This window comes from Nicotiana tabacum, chromosome 18 (genome assembly GCF_000715075.1).
Source record: "Nicotiana tabacum cultivar K326 chromosome 18, ASM71507v2, whole genome shotgun sequence".
In the NCBI taxonomy this organism is placed as follows: Eukaryota; Viridiplantae; Streptophyta; class Magnoliopsida; order Solanales; family Solanaceae; genus Nicotiana; species Nicotiana tabacum.
In genome coordinates, this window is record NC_134097.1 from 88,877,752 (window position 1) to 88,894,541 (window position 16,790).

Sequence of the window (16,790 nt, forward strand, 5' to 3'; positions counted from 1 at the left end):
CAAGTTGGAATTAGGGATGATTAAGATCACCTAATAGTTCCAGCTTAGAATGCACAAATGAAAAAACATTGGAAAAATGAGAAAAGAAAATTTGGCTAGGAACTCTGAACTTGTGTAAATATCTAGATTAATTCTTACTCAGCTTCATAATTTAATTAGTATACTCCTGTGACATGTGTTAATATGACTCACTGATCTCCTATAAAAAGTTTTCTATTATGGTAATTTGAGGCATGTTCAAGATAATTCTAAATGAAGAACCTGGTTCATCAATATAGGTTCATCTGAAAGGTAAGGTATGTTTTCTATACTCTGCACAATTAGAAAGATAAATATTTAATTCATGAGCAGAAGTCCTATAATTTTTCAATTCCTAGAAAATTCTATATGTTAGCTTTGAACCAGTTCCGTCTGCCTCGAACTCTAAACCAAAAAAATTGCCTAAAATCTAGGGAAGATAAACTGATCATTCAAAATCTGGAATTTTAGGTTGATTAGACCTCTAATTGACCACTGCTAAAAGCTGTCGTTACCTATTAAATGTGTACTTCTCTTTAAATACACATCATTTCTTCTGCCTTCTCCATAATTCTAAACCGTCAAAAATTCTTCTTCACTTTCACTTGCCCTCTTCTCCAAAATTCTAATTCACAAATTCTCTCAAGAAACCAACGATCATGACCAACCCACAAGACAATCCTGGAACTCCTCCACCACCCACTCCCTCAAATTCATCCACACCTCCTCCACCCAGTTCATCTCCAAAACCCAGACTGAGAAGGTTAAAAATGCTTACTCGAAACACAGTAGCGTCTGGGGCTCTAAGGAAGAAATTAAATGAGAAGTTGAAGGCAAGCCAGGCTCAAAACTCCGACTCCAACTCTGATTCTGAATCATATCAATCCGCTACTAAGGGGGAAGGACCTAGGTCTTCTAATTCTGAAAAGACTCAAGAATCTCCTTCTAAGGTAATTTCTTCTGTCTGAAAATCTAGAAACTAGGTTTGTTCTTGTTGGATCTGTTAAGAATTTAGAATTGCCAGGGTCACGAAGGAGTGGAGGTAAAAAGAATTCTGAAAAAGAAAAAGAGAGAGGGGGAAATGGGAAAGGAGTAGTGCCTGCTATATGTTGGGTTGCACAAGAAAGGGTAGAAGAGAGTGGCAAGAAGTCAGGGGGAAGTGGTTTTGGGGAAGCTGCTGAGGGGTTGGTTAATCTGAGCACACAAAGAGATGAACCTGGTTCATCTGCTTAAGAGACCCTAGCAGACCTGCTGAAAAAGGTTGGGGCAAGCTATGACCCAAAGAAACACAGAAGTCACACCACAAAAGCCCACCAGTATTCCTAAGCCTGCCAAGAAAAGAAAGGTTTCACCCCCATCAACCACAAAATTTCCATTACCAAAGGGTGGAGCTACAAGAAGCAGGGTGAGGCAGAGTGAGAGTGATCTCCAGAAATCACTAGATGAGAGTAAGAAAAAAAGGCTAGCTAAAGGAAAGGGGAAGGTTACAGAGTCCTCAGAGGAAGTGGAGGTTGAGGAGATGGAACAGGTCCATCAGAAGGAAGTTCAACCAATGGAGGTTCAGACCCCCAAGCCCAAAAAGCCCAAGACTTCTTCCAAGAAGCCTTCCTTTGTGTCTGAGGCTGATGTACCTTCACTAGCCAAGAGGACAAGGTCTGTTGTGAAAGGAAAACAAGTGAAAAAATTTTAAGATGAGGAATAGAGTGGAGAAGAAGTAGAAGATTCTGATGGTGAAAAGGACAAGCTTACCATGTTTGGCAAAAGAAAAATTTTGAAGGGTAGACTGCTGAAACACTTGGTAGAGCCAGGAAAGATGAGACTGGTAGATGTCTTAGTTGCTCAGGGGTGGAAGGACTTGGTCCTTCAGATGGATAGTAGGCTAGCCAGGAATGAGATATTTGAGTTCATGGAAAATGTAGAGGTTCAGGATGGCAAGGTTAGCAGTTTGGTGAAAGGGGTCCAAGTGTGCTTTGATGCAGAAAAACTTGGAAAAATCCTTGATATACTCTCTGAAGGGTTTGATGATTATACAAGGCAAAAGTGGCCTTGTCTGGACTCCCTCCCTACTGCCCTTGAGATTACCAGGAGGTTTTGTGATGTAGAGAATGTGAATGAAGCCAGGGCTGTTCAGAAAAGTGAAATGAGGCCTCAGCACAATGTCTTGTTTGAATTTGTCAACAAATGCTTATTGTCAAGGCAAGAGAGAAGGCACATTACCAATTACATGGACCTGGTTCTTATGGAGTGCCTGGAAAGTGGAAGGCAAATCAATTGGCCTGCCTTTATTATCAAGCTGCTAAACAGCATCATTAATGGCTCCAAGGCTCATGCTACTCCCTATGGCTTTATTCTGACCACAGTTCTGGATAGGTTCAATGTGACTCTGAAGAAATGGGAAATAGCCTCAAGTAAGGAACATTTTAGCATCAACACTCTGATTGCTTGTGACTATTTAGTCAGTGTCATCCCAAATGAACCTGGTTCATCTAAGAAGACTCCTATCAACAGCAAAGTCAGGGCTCTGGTCCAGGAATGTGAAGCCAAGGATGCTGAGATAGCTAGGCTCAAGGCTCATGTGGCAAAGGTGGAATCTGAGAGGGATGCTCTCAGAACTGAGCTTACCAAAGAAAAGGAGAAGAATGATGGAATTCTTCATAATATGCTGAAGTTGTATTAGAAGCAATTGTATTAGGTACCTAGAGTGTTCAAGTTATAGTTAACTTGAATTTGTCGCAACAGTTGAGGTTGTGTGCCACAACGGGATTAGAGTTAATCCTTAGGTTTACAAAGAGTTTTTGTAATTGTTGTTTGGGCTCAGTGATTTTAGTAGAAGTTTGGGAAAATCCTATTGAGTAGTAGGTCGTGGTTTTTTCACCTTTTGAGTCAGGTGTTTTCCACATAAAAATCGTTGTGTTCTTTATTTTCTGTATTTATTATTCTGCAAACAGTAGTAGTTAGAACACCTAGAAGAACATGGTTCTTCTATAGTTCAGTCAAGCGAAAATTGGGTACCACACAAATCATCCTCCTCTTGTGTGGTATTGACCTTTAAACATCAGGCACACTTTTATTAAAGTTAAAGTGTTCAATAGGTACAAATCTTAGTTGATGTGTCTACGTGAAATTTACTGCCAAATTTAATGGGCTATCTATGTTCTGTTTTCCTCTGTTCTTCGTTGAGTCCTCAAGGAGAGAAGTTTAATTTTCATACAAGATACGGAGGTAAAACAATATCTGAGCAGATAGTTAACTGCAGTTCCTTGGAAAGTAAGTTGTGTTCCATATATCCAAATAGAACTTAGACTTAAAACCAATGAATTAGACTCGTATTTTGGCAATATTAAATGGTCTGACGGCCAGTGGAGCAAAAACATGGCCTGACGGCCGGCTGAATTAAGTTAAATATGTGTAATTGGACTAAAACAATTAATTGAAATTTGCTGACTCGCAACCTTGATGTGAGACAACACTTGTAGAATTTAGGGTTTAATCCAAATTTTGGTATTGACTTAAAAGCAATAAAATTGGAATTCTATTCAATATTAGCAATTAATTGGTTAAACTAAAGAACGCATTCTGTTTAAGAGTACAAGTGTAGATGAAAGCTAGCACACGTAGAAATTACTGATTTGCATCGGAGCTACCCTTTTTGTGTAAGACATACCAAACTAGTTTACATTTTTTGCTTATGTGAAGTGTATAAAGGGTTGGAAAAAAGAAGTTTATAAAGGGTAATTATTCCATAAAGAAAGGTGTTTTCTACGAGGATAAAAGTCTAACTCGGTCAAAGTGTAGGTAACTTCACATCCCTTTGAGTACTTTATTGATTATTCAATAAAGTTAATCCTTTCGAGTGTGGTAGGATAGTACTGCTACCTTGTGGGAATTCTATGGACCAAATATGGTTCACCAAATTGTTGAAATTTGAAAAGAAGTCCATTGGATACCCAAGAACACCAGATTCTAATAATTGATGTAGGGCCTGAATTCTGCAATAATTTGGAAATGATGTTTCATGTGAAATTTAATATATCTTTGGTTTTGACTAACTGCAACTATCTGAGGGCAAATCTACCTAAAAGACTTTAATTAGAGCTTTTATATTCTCGAGGTAACGTTTTCTTTTCCTTTGATTAATATCCAAACTTGTTTGTGCATCTGTTTTCTTCCTTTCCTATGGTACTTGCTCCTTTTGGCCATGTCCAAGTATTTCAAAATAAGTCCCCTTTGTCAAAATACTACTCGAGCTTCAAATTAAATCATCCTGCTCAATTATTACGGAAATTTGAAGTGATAAAAAATAACTTGATTCTTTACTAAAATATGAACTAAGATCAAAGAATGTCACACCAATACTGATAAACTACTAATACTCCCTTTGCCTCAAATCAATCTTCTTGTTGCCCTTAGTGAAGGCTAATTTAACAAACAAAAAATTATTAATAAAGCTGAAATATTCACGAACTACAAGAAATTTATTATATAGGTTGTGATTTTCTCGTATTAAAGATGACGTGTTAGAAGAAGTTCACCTAAATTTGAATCCTAACTCCTAAGCTAAAAGTGTCGAGCATTTTGGGACAGCGGGAGTAAGTATAAAGCAATATCAATCTATAAATGCTATACTAATTACTCCTACATAGTATTACTTCCTCCGGTCCAAAATAAGTGATTTTTTGGTTGTTTTCATGCAGATTAAGAAATTCACCTTTTAACATTAATTAGCAATGAAATTGACCATATTAACCTTTACTATCTCACATAAACACTCCTAACACATACTCCAACATTATTTTACTTCATGGGCAATGTAAGAAAAAAATAATTAATTCATTCTTGAAATCTGAAAAAGTCATTTATTTTGGACCACAAAAAAAACCAAAAAATCACTTATTGTAGACCGGAGGGAGTATTAAATAAGTATTCGCTTCATTCTTCTATTTGACTGCCAAATATATACACTTTCATTCGAATACTTGTGTAAATGTTTCTACTAATATCAATACATCTATATAATATCATGAAGTGATTTCATTCTGATTTAAAAAATCAGAAGTTTTGTTTCGTATAAAATTTTATAACTAACAGTCGGAGAAGTTTACTCTCGAGTAATAAATAATTGGAAGTATCATTTTACGCATTGAAAATATGTACTCCCTCTCTTTTTAAAAGATGTGCATTATTTCCTTATTAGTCTGTTCCAAAAAGATTGACACATTTTCAATATTTTTTTAATATGAAGCATTTATAGCTATACAAATATTATGGTAACTGGTTTTAGACCATAAGTTTCAAAAGTTTTACAGCCACACAAATGTTACGGCACCACATATTCAAAAGTTTTCTCTTCTTTAGTAAAGCTTGTGCCAAGGACAATCTTTGTGAAAGAGAGGGAGTACGTTGTAACTTATTCATAGAAGCCTACAAGTCTGAAAATTTTGCGGAGAGCAAACAAAGAAGAGATAAATCTAGTAAAGTAAGCATAATTAAGAACCTAAAATATGAAAAAGGGTCGAATTTGCAAGTTAAGAGATCTAATTTTGTATGCAAGTTAAGAGATTAATGATAACACTTTAAACGACAATAAGAAAAATGTAACTAAGCGTTAATACTTTAATATTCAACAAAGGGGATTCTGCATGTAAGTCTCTCACTCACGACAAGGCAATAGATAGGTCAAGATTGAGACTATGCTTTTCTGAGAAAGAATTCCAGTAGTTACAGTCTGAGTATGAAGAGATTGCCTCATTTGTAGAAGCTGAAGTACTGCTTCTTTGACCACAAGGATGGTGCAGTGAGAGAGATAATGACAATCTACAACTATCTTCTTCTTCTTCTTCTTCTCCATTCTTTATCTTCCTCAAGCTTTGATCAAATTTACGCTTCTTTGATGATTTCCAGTTCTCATCCTCTTGCATGGACAACTGAGTAACAAAATTATCCATCAATTTATGAAAAATGCAGACGTTAGAATGGCGTAGCCACATAGAGTGAATGATGTTCAGTTGAACACCCTTCGTCGGAAAATTACACGGAGCATACAGAAAATTATACTATGAGGTTTTAGTTTTCTACATTTAAAGATTAGGCTTTTCTTTTCTTATTTTTTTCTTCCACACTTTCTGTAGGAAATATTTTAGCTTATCAAGAGTTCAACATATTCAAAATGCAATTCATTAAATATGTAACCTTTTGAATTCAAAATATTAATCCCTTAAAATGAGTAGATCTCATGATGAAATGAGAATGAAATGTAAAATAAGCTGAAAGATTTTTCTCATGCCCGTATACAGTATTATTAGCTCATGGAGTTAGAAGGGGCACCAAAGAAATTTTGTATGCGTGTGGCTTATGATTATATGATAGCATATCGTAATTAATTAACAGTCAAAAGGTTTCTACTAAAATTAGGTTATGTATCATTAAATGGCAAAAATATCTGCATTTTGATATGTAACCTTGCAGAAAAGTACAGTAGTACCATATTTTTTTTTTTTTGCTAAAGACAGTAGTACCATATAGGTTTCACTCATTACTTCTTAAATAAGGTGGCCCACTGTTATAAAGTCTGCTGTTGCTATTTCCATATTCATTTCCACTTCACTGCTCCAGAATGCATTAGTATCCATTTGGGATTTCAGTCAAGAGAATTTCAAGTCCAACCATCACGAATTTTCTTTACCCAAAACATGATCAAATTTACAGCATAGTTTTTGCTATATATAAAATATACAAGTTTAGGTAAAAAGACTATACTGCAGTATTGAATTCCTGTTCAACATCTTTGTCGAAAACTGGCCAAACACATTATAAATATGATATCGACACACACTTCAACAGAAAAAGCAAAGACCAAAGGCAAGAATCGCTGTAGAAAAGAAAGCAGTAGGTGTATTGACCACGAGAAGATAAGGCAAATATAACTTCTGTCAGAATACTCATAGAATTATAAGGGTATATGCTTTCTTTTTATTGTACATAATACCTGAGAAATAAGACTGTTACGGCTCGCCAGTTGTACCCCAAGACCAAGAATCAAGACCTCTCTATGTAGTAGTATCAGTCAATGCTCACCCAAGTATTCACAGGCAAATAAATAGAAAGAGAATAAAAGGAAGTATACGTTGCATGACTACAGTTGACACTTGAAACTTGAAAGTAGACCTTATAATCACCAACTTACAGCAACCACAGCAACAACGAGCCCGATGTAATCCCACAAAAATGGGATATGAGGAGGATAGTGTGTACACAAACTTTATTTCTATCTTGTCCTACACGAAGGTCATTCTCACTTTTTCCATAATAACTTCATTCCTAATCTTATTTGTCCCGGTATACTCGCATAATCACCGACTTACACTCAAGTTTGGTAGCTTTTTTCATTTGATAAAAATGGAAAATAAAGAAAATTCTATTTTGACACGTGTTATTAAAATATGAATTTAGACAAAATATTTATCTTTTTGTTAATGTGGGTCCCTAAATAAAATAAACAAAAAGAAATAGAAAAAGATAAATAATGTAATTGGATGAAAGAAGTAGCAATTGTGGGCGGCGGCAACAATGTAATTTCTAATGGATGTTGCAAGTTGACGATTCTTGTTTGCAGCAATGACAACTTGCATATCAAATTGCAACAAACTAAAGCAATCTGATTGGTTTAGAGCTTGGCAAGTTTCACTATAAATAGGAGCCTCGCTCATTCAGTTTATGCACACTAAAACAAGAGAAAAGCAACTGAAGTTAGAGAGATTAATCCATGAATTGTAACGAGATAAATAGTGAGTGTGAGTAATATTATACTGAGGTGTTTAAAATAAAGAGTGTTATTTCTTTCGAAGTTGTAGTAGTCTTTTGGCACTACTAAGTTGTAACATTATAGTAGTAATATTGCTTCGCTCGGGTATTATATTTTACCCCGTTAAAAAATTTGGTGTTTTTGTTACTCTCTTGTGTTATTGTGATTTATCGTGGATATTGTTCCTGGACGGGACTATTATTTTTCCCAACAACGTGGTATCAGAGCCATGGCGAATAATGGTCCGCTATTTTTCAGTACCCCCGTCTCACAAAAGATAATTATGAGAAATAGTGTCTATGTATGAAAGTCATTCTTGGCTCCCAGGATGTGTGGGAAATCATAGATAGAGGGTACGCAAAACCCGATAATGAGGAAGCTCTGCGTCAAAATGAAAAAGATATCTTGGCAAAGACAAGGAAGAAGGATCAATAAGCCCTCACGCTCATCCACCAATGTTTGGATGATGCCATGTTTGAGAAGGTGGCAGATGTTACCACCTCAAAGGAAGCTTGGGAGATTTTACAAAATTCTCTTCAAAAAATTGACAAGGTGAGGAATGTAAAACTTCAAACTCTAAGGGCTGATTTTGAAGTTTTAAAAATGATAGAATCCGAATGCATTTCGGATTATTGTTCAAAAGTGAAGGTTGTTATAAATCAGTTGAGAAGATACAGAGAGGATAGAGAAGATGTCCGTGTGGTAGAAAAGATCCTTTGCACTTTAACACCTAAATTCGATTTTGTGGTGTGTGCTATTGAAGAGTCTAAAGATTTAGACTCAATGATGGTGGAGCAATTGGAGGGTTCTTTACAAGCCCATGACGAAAAGATCAAGAGGAGACAAGAAGTGCCATTGGAGCAACTTCTTAAAACTCAGGCATCCTTCAAGGATTATGGAGGTGAAAAGAGCTATCGAGGGAATGGACGGGGAAGAGGCCGTGGCGGTCATGGACGAGGAAAAAGTAATGGTAACAACTTTAACAATAAAGTTAAAATCCACCAAACATTCAGAGGTCGTGGTCGTGGACATAGAGGCGGAAGAAGACGTGGCTACTATCAAGAAAATAATGGACAAAGGTATAACAAATTAAAAATTGAGTGCTATACTTGTCATAAATTTGGCCATTACTCTTGGGAATGTCATAGAAATGTTGAAGAAAAAGCTAACCTTGTTGACAACAAGAAAAAAGAAGTTGAGTCAACATTGTTGATGACACTCAAGGAAGAAGACATGGATAATTTCAGCTCGTGGTATTTGGACAATGGAGCAAGCAATCATATGTGTGGATGCAAAGAAAAGTTTGTGGAGATCAATAAAATAGTAAGAGGTAATGTGTCCTTTGGAGATACCTCAAAGATTCAAATCGTAGGGATTAGTACGATTCTGATCTCCTGTAAAGATGGTTGCCACAAACTAATTCAAGATGTTTATTATGTGCCAAAATAAAAAAGTAATATTTTGAATCTGGGCCAACTTCTTGAAAAGGAATATGATATCCACATGAAAAATAGGCATATTTGGCTTAGAGATTCAAGTGGAATTCTAATTGCTAAAGTGTATATGGCAAAAATAGATTATTTTCTCTGAATCTTAAAACAATTGATGCAAAGTGTTTGAATGCTAATGTGCAAGATGAATCATGGTGTTGGCACATGCGATTTGGGCACTTGAATTTTGAAGCGCTCAAAATAATGGGAGAAAAGAACATGGTGCATGGGATACCATCAATCAGTCATCCCAATCAATTGTGTGAACACTGATGTGTGTGGACCAATCAATCTACCTTTCTTTGGTAAAAGTAAATACTTTATGTTATTCATTGATGACTTTAGTAGAAAGACAGCGCAAGCCACGTAGCAAAAAATATGTATATTAGACACGCTCTAGAAAGGTTGAGTGTGTAAAATGATTTTTGTAGTAAAAAAGTGTATAACAAGAATTTGGTTCATAGTCCAGGGTAACTTAACTATTTACCTATAATAAAACATATAAAAGTGTACTCCCTCTAATAACTAAAATTTTCAGATGAGATGGTCGCACTAATTTCAACACTATAAAACTTCATATAGTAGAATAAATAAGATTAATAAGCTAAAACATAAGGCAAGAAACATAGGCTGAAGGGGAGTTAAAATGGGGGAGAGAGCGGAGGGTGATGTACCTTTAAATGTTTAGATTCTTGAACAGCATTGGTAAGAAGATTAGAAGTCTGAATTAGAACTCTGAAAAACATGGAGTGACACGGGAACTACTGCTTCTCTTTGTGTATCACAAATCTGTTGCCATCTGAAACCAGTAATTCCTTTCTTAATAACATTATTTACCCCACTTTTCTCAGTATAATTAATAGTCTGCATGTAATCATCACCACTATACGAATAATTGGCTACTGCTTCACGTATTCTCTCCCTGCAGTTTTGCAGACTCTCTGGCTTACAACTTGTGGTCTCCATTCGAGCTCTGAGACGAATATCGTAGCTCCATCAAACAAATTGACTCGATCCATATATAAAGAAGATCCATATTATAGATATATATATATATATATGTACACCACCACAACAACAACAACACAGTAAAATCTCATCAGTGGGGTCTGGGGAGGTAGAATGTACGCAGATCTATTTTTAAAAAGTAAAAAAGTGAACGATATTTCGCTAAAGGTTTCGTACTTTTAATATAGTATATAGATTATTATCATTGCCATTACTAGTATTATTATTATTATTATTATTATTATTATTATTATTATTATTATTATTATTATTATTATTATTATTATTATTATTATTATTATTATTATTATTGTTGTTGTTGTTGTTGTTGTTGTTGTTTTTTCTTTAAAAAATGTAGTTTAGTGCATAAGGATCAAGATCCGGTATTCACGCAAGATATGGGATCGGTCGGACCCTAAGGAATGTGATATAGACAGTTTACCCTAATGCAAGTATTAGTGACTATTTTAACGGCTCGAATCCGTGATCTATTATTGAGTTTTTAATTATGAAAATTTTATTGTAGTTACCTTATTAAGTAATCTAATTAATTAGGTAAATAGAACTTAAACTTTAAGGGGTCATTTGGTTAAAAACCAGGTTATCTCAGGATTATAATCATATGATAGAATCTGCCTTCAATATGGGATAAATAATTCCATGATTTTGCCATAAATTTTATCCTGATCAAAATATTGAACAAATTTAATCTCAAAATTTAACGGCTCTTAAAGAGGAAAAGAAAACGCCCTTTCTATGTATAATAAAATGCAAATCCTTTTTTTGGTTACTTGCTAGATAGGATTCATTTTTTAGACTCGGAAAGTGAAGGCATAAAGCGTACAAATTAAACTCACCTTTTAGGGGGCAGTAACATGAATGGAGATTCTAATGTTTCAATGGTGGGGCTACAACATGAATGGTATCTCAAAACTTTTTCTTCTTCAACACATACTTCTTTTTGTTGAAGATGAGAATGACCATCTTCTAGGGACTGTAATTTTCCTGGTTGACTTTTGCTTCTTTCTCCTGCTTGAGAGTCGACCAACAAAAATGGCAAATTTAGAAGATTTTAAGGCATCTATATTGTATCTTCATTTTAGTGCTTATGGATTTTAATCGTAAAAAGAAGGAAACAAATAAAATATTGTAACAATGAGGTGGAATAAGATGATTTCCAAAGATATGTATGCATGTGGAACCATCAAGTCTGGAATAATTGTTTTCCTCCACAAACACATAGTATAGGATAATAATTAGACAAGTCCTGAAAAAAGAATACCTTGCCAGTTAACATCATTCTTCATGCTTCTGTACATCTGTTCGACAACAAATATATGAATAACAAGTTAGAAAACAGAAGGGGAAAAAGGAATGGAATAAATACTAAACACATGGAGTATATATTTATACCTGGAGATGACTTTTGACATGTGATATTGTAAGTCCTCTCACATCCATCATCTGAAGAACAAGCTTTGGTGTAGCTTCTACACATTAGACAGATCAAAAAAACATTACTGCTAGAAATCTGCGAATTTTACGTGGATATTGGTCGAAATTTTCGTGAGAAATACTAGTAGTGATGAAGAAGAAGAAGAAGAAGAAGGATCTTACTGTCATGGCCTCCAAGTTTTTGAATAGCAAGAAGAAAACATTGATGAAGATGAGGTGTCCATCTCAAACGAGGAACTTTTGATCTTGTATATTGCCTCACTCCACCATTATTCCTTTCGCAGTTTCCCATTACATATTTTCCTATAACTAATTCTTTCTTATACTTCCAACACCTCTGTATGTATAAGACTAGCTCCTCTATCCGTACAGTACAGTACAGTACAGTTCAATTGTAAAACTTTAAGCAAAGAGAAAGAGCTGTTTTTTAGTTGGCAGTGTCTAGGTCTAAAGAAACGAACGTAGGTATAATGATGATCGTAGAGGCAGAGATATCACGAGAAGAGAAAAAGGGTAAATTCCTCTGTAAATTCAGTCTCTCCTCTCTGATTCTGCAATCGCGACTACGTTTTTAAGTGATATATCTTTGTATGGTCCATCTCTCTCTCTCTCTCTCTATCTTGAAATGATTACACCATACAAATACTACCAACTGCTGGGCCAAGCGCTGCTTCGACTTTCCTTCCCTAAAATCTTACTGTTTCTCTCTCTAAAATCTTAATATGCCAATTTTACTCATCATCACTAACCCCACGAACACCGATTTATATGGCAATATTATGATGACCTAACACGATCAAGACCACAAATATTAAGAGTATTTTTAAATTTTGTGCGTGTTAAAAGTCTTTCTTTTTATTTAAATTTTGTATTTGTCAAACATCATTATTCCATCATCTTAATTTTATATGACGGTATTTGATTGGAAATATAATTTAAGGAAAAAAAGAAAAAAAATTGAAATTTATGGTCTAAAACAAGTTACAAATACTATATATCATCCCATTGATGGTAAATGCGAAATTTAAAATAAAATTATTTTTAAAGAAGAAGTGAAACTAAAATGGAAAATATGTGACATAAATTAGGACAAATGAAGTTTATAAAATGAAATGGAGGAAATAATATCTTTTGGAAGTGTGGTTATAAAAGCTATTTGAATTAATCAATAAATGTATACGTTACAAGTCAAAACAACAAAAAACTTGAATGAGCATAGCAAAACATAAGATAATCAAAATATAGAAGAAGCACTGCAAAATAAACAATTAATTGTAGAAAAGTAAAAAGAAAAAGTATTGATTTTTGAAGTGTCGGGGAGGTAGGGGAAGAGAGTGTAAAATTACTCATAATGTATGTGTATTTTCCGTTTGAGTTAACTAAGGGTGTGTTTGGTATAACGGAAAATGTTTACCGTGGAAAATATTTTCTAGGAAAACAAGTAGTAATCTTATTCATTTTTCAGTGTTTGGTACGCAATTAAGGCAAATAACTTCTCAAGAGTATTCATAAATAATTTAGATACAATAAACATGAAGCCATAAACTTTCGAACCAACAACCTTCGAACTCATAAATTTGGAACTTGTAAAATTTTCGAACCTGTAAACCGAAAGATCAAAAAATTAAAATTGAAAATATATATATAAAAAAATCGGGGGGGGGGGGGGGGGTTGCTGTGCATTTAAATTACAAAAAAAAGTAAAAAAAATAAATAAAAATTGTGCGGGTTGGGGTGAGGGGGTTGGGGTGGGTGGTGCAGAAAAACGAAAAAACAGAAATTTAAAAATTACAAAAAAAAAAGTAACAAAAAACTTTTGGGGGTGGGGGCAGTGGGTGGGGTGGGGATGGGTGGTGCAGAAAAACGAAAAAATAGAAATTTGAAATTACAAAAAAAAATACTAAAAAAATATTTTTTTTGCAGGGGTAGCAGGGTGGGTGGTGACGGGAAAAGAAACTAAAATTTAAAAAAAAGCCTTTTTGGAGAGGGGTGGGGTGGGGTTGGGTGGGGTGAATGTGGGGTGTAGGGTGGGTTGGTGAGGGTGAGGAATACAGTAGGAAGGTTGAGAAGGAGTTTTGGAAAACGTTTTCTCTTCTCTTGATAAAGAAAATATTTGCCTCCAATTGGAAGAAAATGAATTCATAAGGAAAATGTTTTCCAAAACATTTAAGTCAACCAAACATGGAAAAATTGGAAAATATTTTCCGGAAAATATTTTCCTTCATACCAAAAACACCCTAAGAGCCCATTTGGACATAAGAATTTTTTCACTTTTTTTCATAATTAGTGTTTGGCCATAAAATTTTCAATTTTTCACTTGAAGAAGAATTTTGAAATTTTTCAAAAATTTGAAAAACTTCAAAAGGCTGTTTTTCAAAATTTTCACTCGGATTACTCACAAAAATTCAAAAACAACCTAAAATTATATTCATGTCCAAACACAACTCTAATTTTCAAATATCATTTTCACTTGAATTTTCTTTTACTTTTTTTTGGAATTTTACAATTCTTATGTCGAAACGCCCACTAATATCCACCAACATTCTAATAACCTGATAGTGTAAATATTTTTATATTATTGGTATATAAAAACAATAAATTCATATAAAATGTATAATCTTTTAAGAACGGGAGCGTTTGTAATCTCTTTATTTATTTAGTCAAACTGAATCTTAATTAAAGAAGTGAACAATTAATTTGAAAACACATAGTAGTAGCATAGAACAAATACTAGATGTAATAAGTTGAGACGAAAGAGTACCTTTTATTCTTTCTTCTTCGATGTGTATGTATTCAGAAAAGGAAAGTTCTTTTTGTTCTTTCCCACTTCGGTCAGAGTATCCAAAAACGTTGGCTACAGTGTATCTATGGAAAAGTTAGTCAAAATGCATCCTCCAAAAGTACAAGAGAAATCAAAAAGTCTCTATTTTGGTTTTAATTATGTCCAGTCTGTGAAGTTTCACCCACTATTGGACAGAAGAGATGAAAATATTTATTCAAACCAAAACTAGGAAGAAATTTCACAAGTCGCGCTGTTGAAACGTACCAAACTTTATTTGGCTAGACTTAAAAAAATCAATATATTCTTCAGTTAGACTCATTTTAATAAAATGATAATACTTGGTAATGCTTAATGTGCGTAAAAATTTCAGAGGATCCTATTTTCGTTTCATGGCTATAGTCACCTTAATCTTATCCATTATTATTTACAATATATTAATCTCCTTGTTTTTTCATGATCACAAGTTAATTAAGATGTATTGAGTTTGAATGTCTTCCCTAGTTTAAAAGTAATGTTTTCTTGAAATAATAAATAGACATTGAACCTAACTCAACCTCAAAAGCTATCCTGCAAGGTGAAGATTACCCAAGACCATATAAGAAGACCAAAGACTTCAAATCCCACCGATGTGGGACAGCTCAACACGAAAAATAATCGAAGCATATCTGTGTTTCTTGTTTTATGTTTAGTTTTTTATACTTTTATATATTGAAGCTTTTTCGATGTGTTTTTTTTTTCGGCTTTAAACAATGAACTCTAGTTAAACTTGAAAGATTTGAAATGAATAACTGCCACTATAGCGTGAGAAGTTTTATTGTGTGTCTCACACAATTGACATTAATTGTGAGAGGCTCCTTTTTGTCTCACAAATTTGTGGACTCCAATCTTACACTTCTGGATCCACAAAAATCCGGGTCCACAAAACTGTGAGACAAAAAAGATTTCTTATACAAGTAGTGTAAGTTGTATGAGACACAAAATAAAAAAAATCGGCTATTATTGGGAAAGAAAATTCAACCAATCTTTCATGTCAAGTTGACTTTTGTCCTGTCAACTGCCAAAAGTAAAAAAGAAAAGTCAATTTTGCAAGTGAAAGATAAAAAGAGAAGTGAACAAAGGAAATAGGTCAAAAAGCAGAGAGCTCATGTGCATAAAATATGGACCATTGAGATCAACTATGAGAAGGAAGAGCAAGAGAGGGTAATAAAGTTCCTCTCAACTCTATCTTATTGACCATATTCAAGGTTAAAGTTGACGTTCTAGGCCGCATAAGTAAGGTTTCGTCCCCAATAAGAGACTATGCCAAGCGGGTTTTTATACTTGACTTGTACAAAATATGCAGTATATATATACTCGATTTACTTATAAGATAATTACACATAAATTTTTAGTAATTTGCACGTACATTATTTTTAATTTGATATCACACAGGGGCTTACAAAGTTAAAAATGATAACTTTAAGTTCACATTTTACACTACTGACATTAATTGTACAGCCACAAAAGTATCATGGTACGATTTAGAGGAGATGTTTAAATGAAAAAAAGTTATGTCCAATCAAACACGTAAAATGAAATTGGAAAGAATATCATATTACCAAAATGGCTGGATTAAAATCTTGATTTCAGATAAAGCAAACAAAATAGTACTATATGTTTGAAACGCACAGTAAGGACAGGGGCTAAGAGAAGAGTTACTTTGGGATTGGGAAAGGCAAAAGAGTGTTTAAGAAGGGAAGGGAATGATGAAAATTCCTGCATAAAGGTATGATGCAAAAACCTGTTAGGGTGAGTCAATAAGAGAGAGCAGTCAGAAAAAGGCTTTCAATAAATCCAAAAGCCATGTCCACTATTTATTACTCCTTGTCTTAGTTATTACTGCTGCTGCTATAGGTAGGCCCAGGTAATTGGGGGAAATAGTACGAGTATCCTACCTCCCCCACGCAACAATGGATAATCAAACACTGTTCTTGGCTAACTCACGTGATACTTCTATAGGGGTGTGAATAATTTTTGTCTCAATTCGATTTTTTTCACTTTAAGATTTAGGGATTTGATCTTTCCATATTAATATGAGTATCAGTTTTGTGTAATTTTGCATTGCTACTAGGCCATTTATTAATATAAGATTTAAAGGAATAGTTATGTTATGACATGCATTCCTCATCCTCCCTAGTCCCTAGCAAGGCTTTCTTGGGATTGTTGAGTAAGCTCGAGTAAATATGGAATTACAATG

At 34.3% G+C, this 16,790-nt stretch overlaps 1 protein-coding gene across 2 annotated transcripts; it reads right to left on the minus strand.

Moving 5' to 3' along the window:
- Positions 1 to 5,535: 5,535 nt before the first annotated feature.
- On the minus strand, positions 5,536 to 12,328 carry LOC107766068 (myb family transcription factor MOF1-like). 2 transcript variants are annotated; one of them, XM_016584779.2, is made up of 6 exons: positions 11,935 to 12,328; positions 11,731 to 11,807; positions 11,600 to 11,636; positions 11,175 to 11,346; positions 9,984 to 10,282; positions 5,536 to 5,942 (listed from the first exon to the last, which is right to left on the minus strand). In XM_016584779.2, the coding sequence occupies exons 1-5, from the start codon at positions 12,062 to 12,064 to the stop codon at positions 10,024 to 10,026; spliced, it is 675 nt and encodes a 224-aa protein (XP_016440265.2). In that variant the 5' UTR covers positions 12,065 to 12,328; the 3' UTR covers positions 5,536 to 5,942; positions 9,984 to 10,023. The 2 variants fall into 2 exon arrangements, with proteins under 2 accessions (XP_016440265.2, XP_075093132.1); XM_075237031.1 differs by lacking the exon at positions 9,984 to 10,282 and having other exon boundaries at positions 5,748 to 5,942; positions 11,935 to 12,327.
- Between the last annotated feature and the right edge of the window lie 4,462 nt (positions 12,329 to 16,790).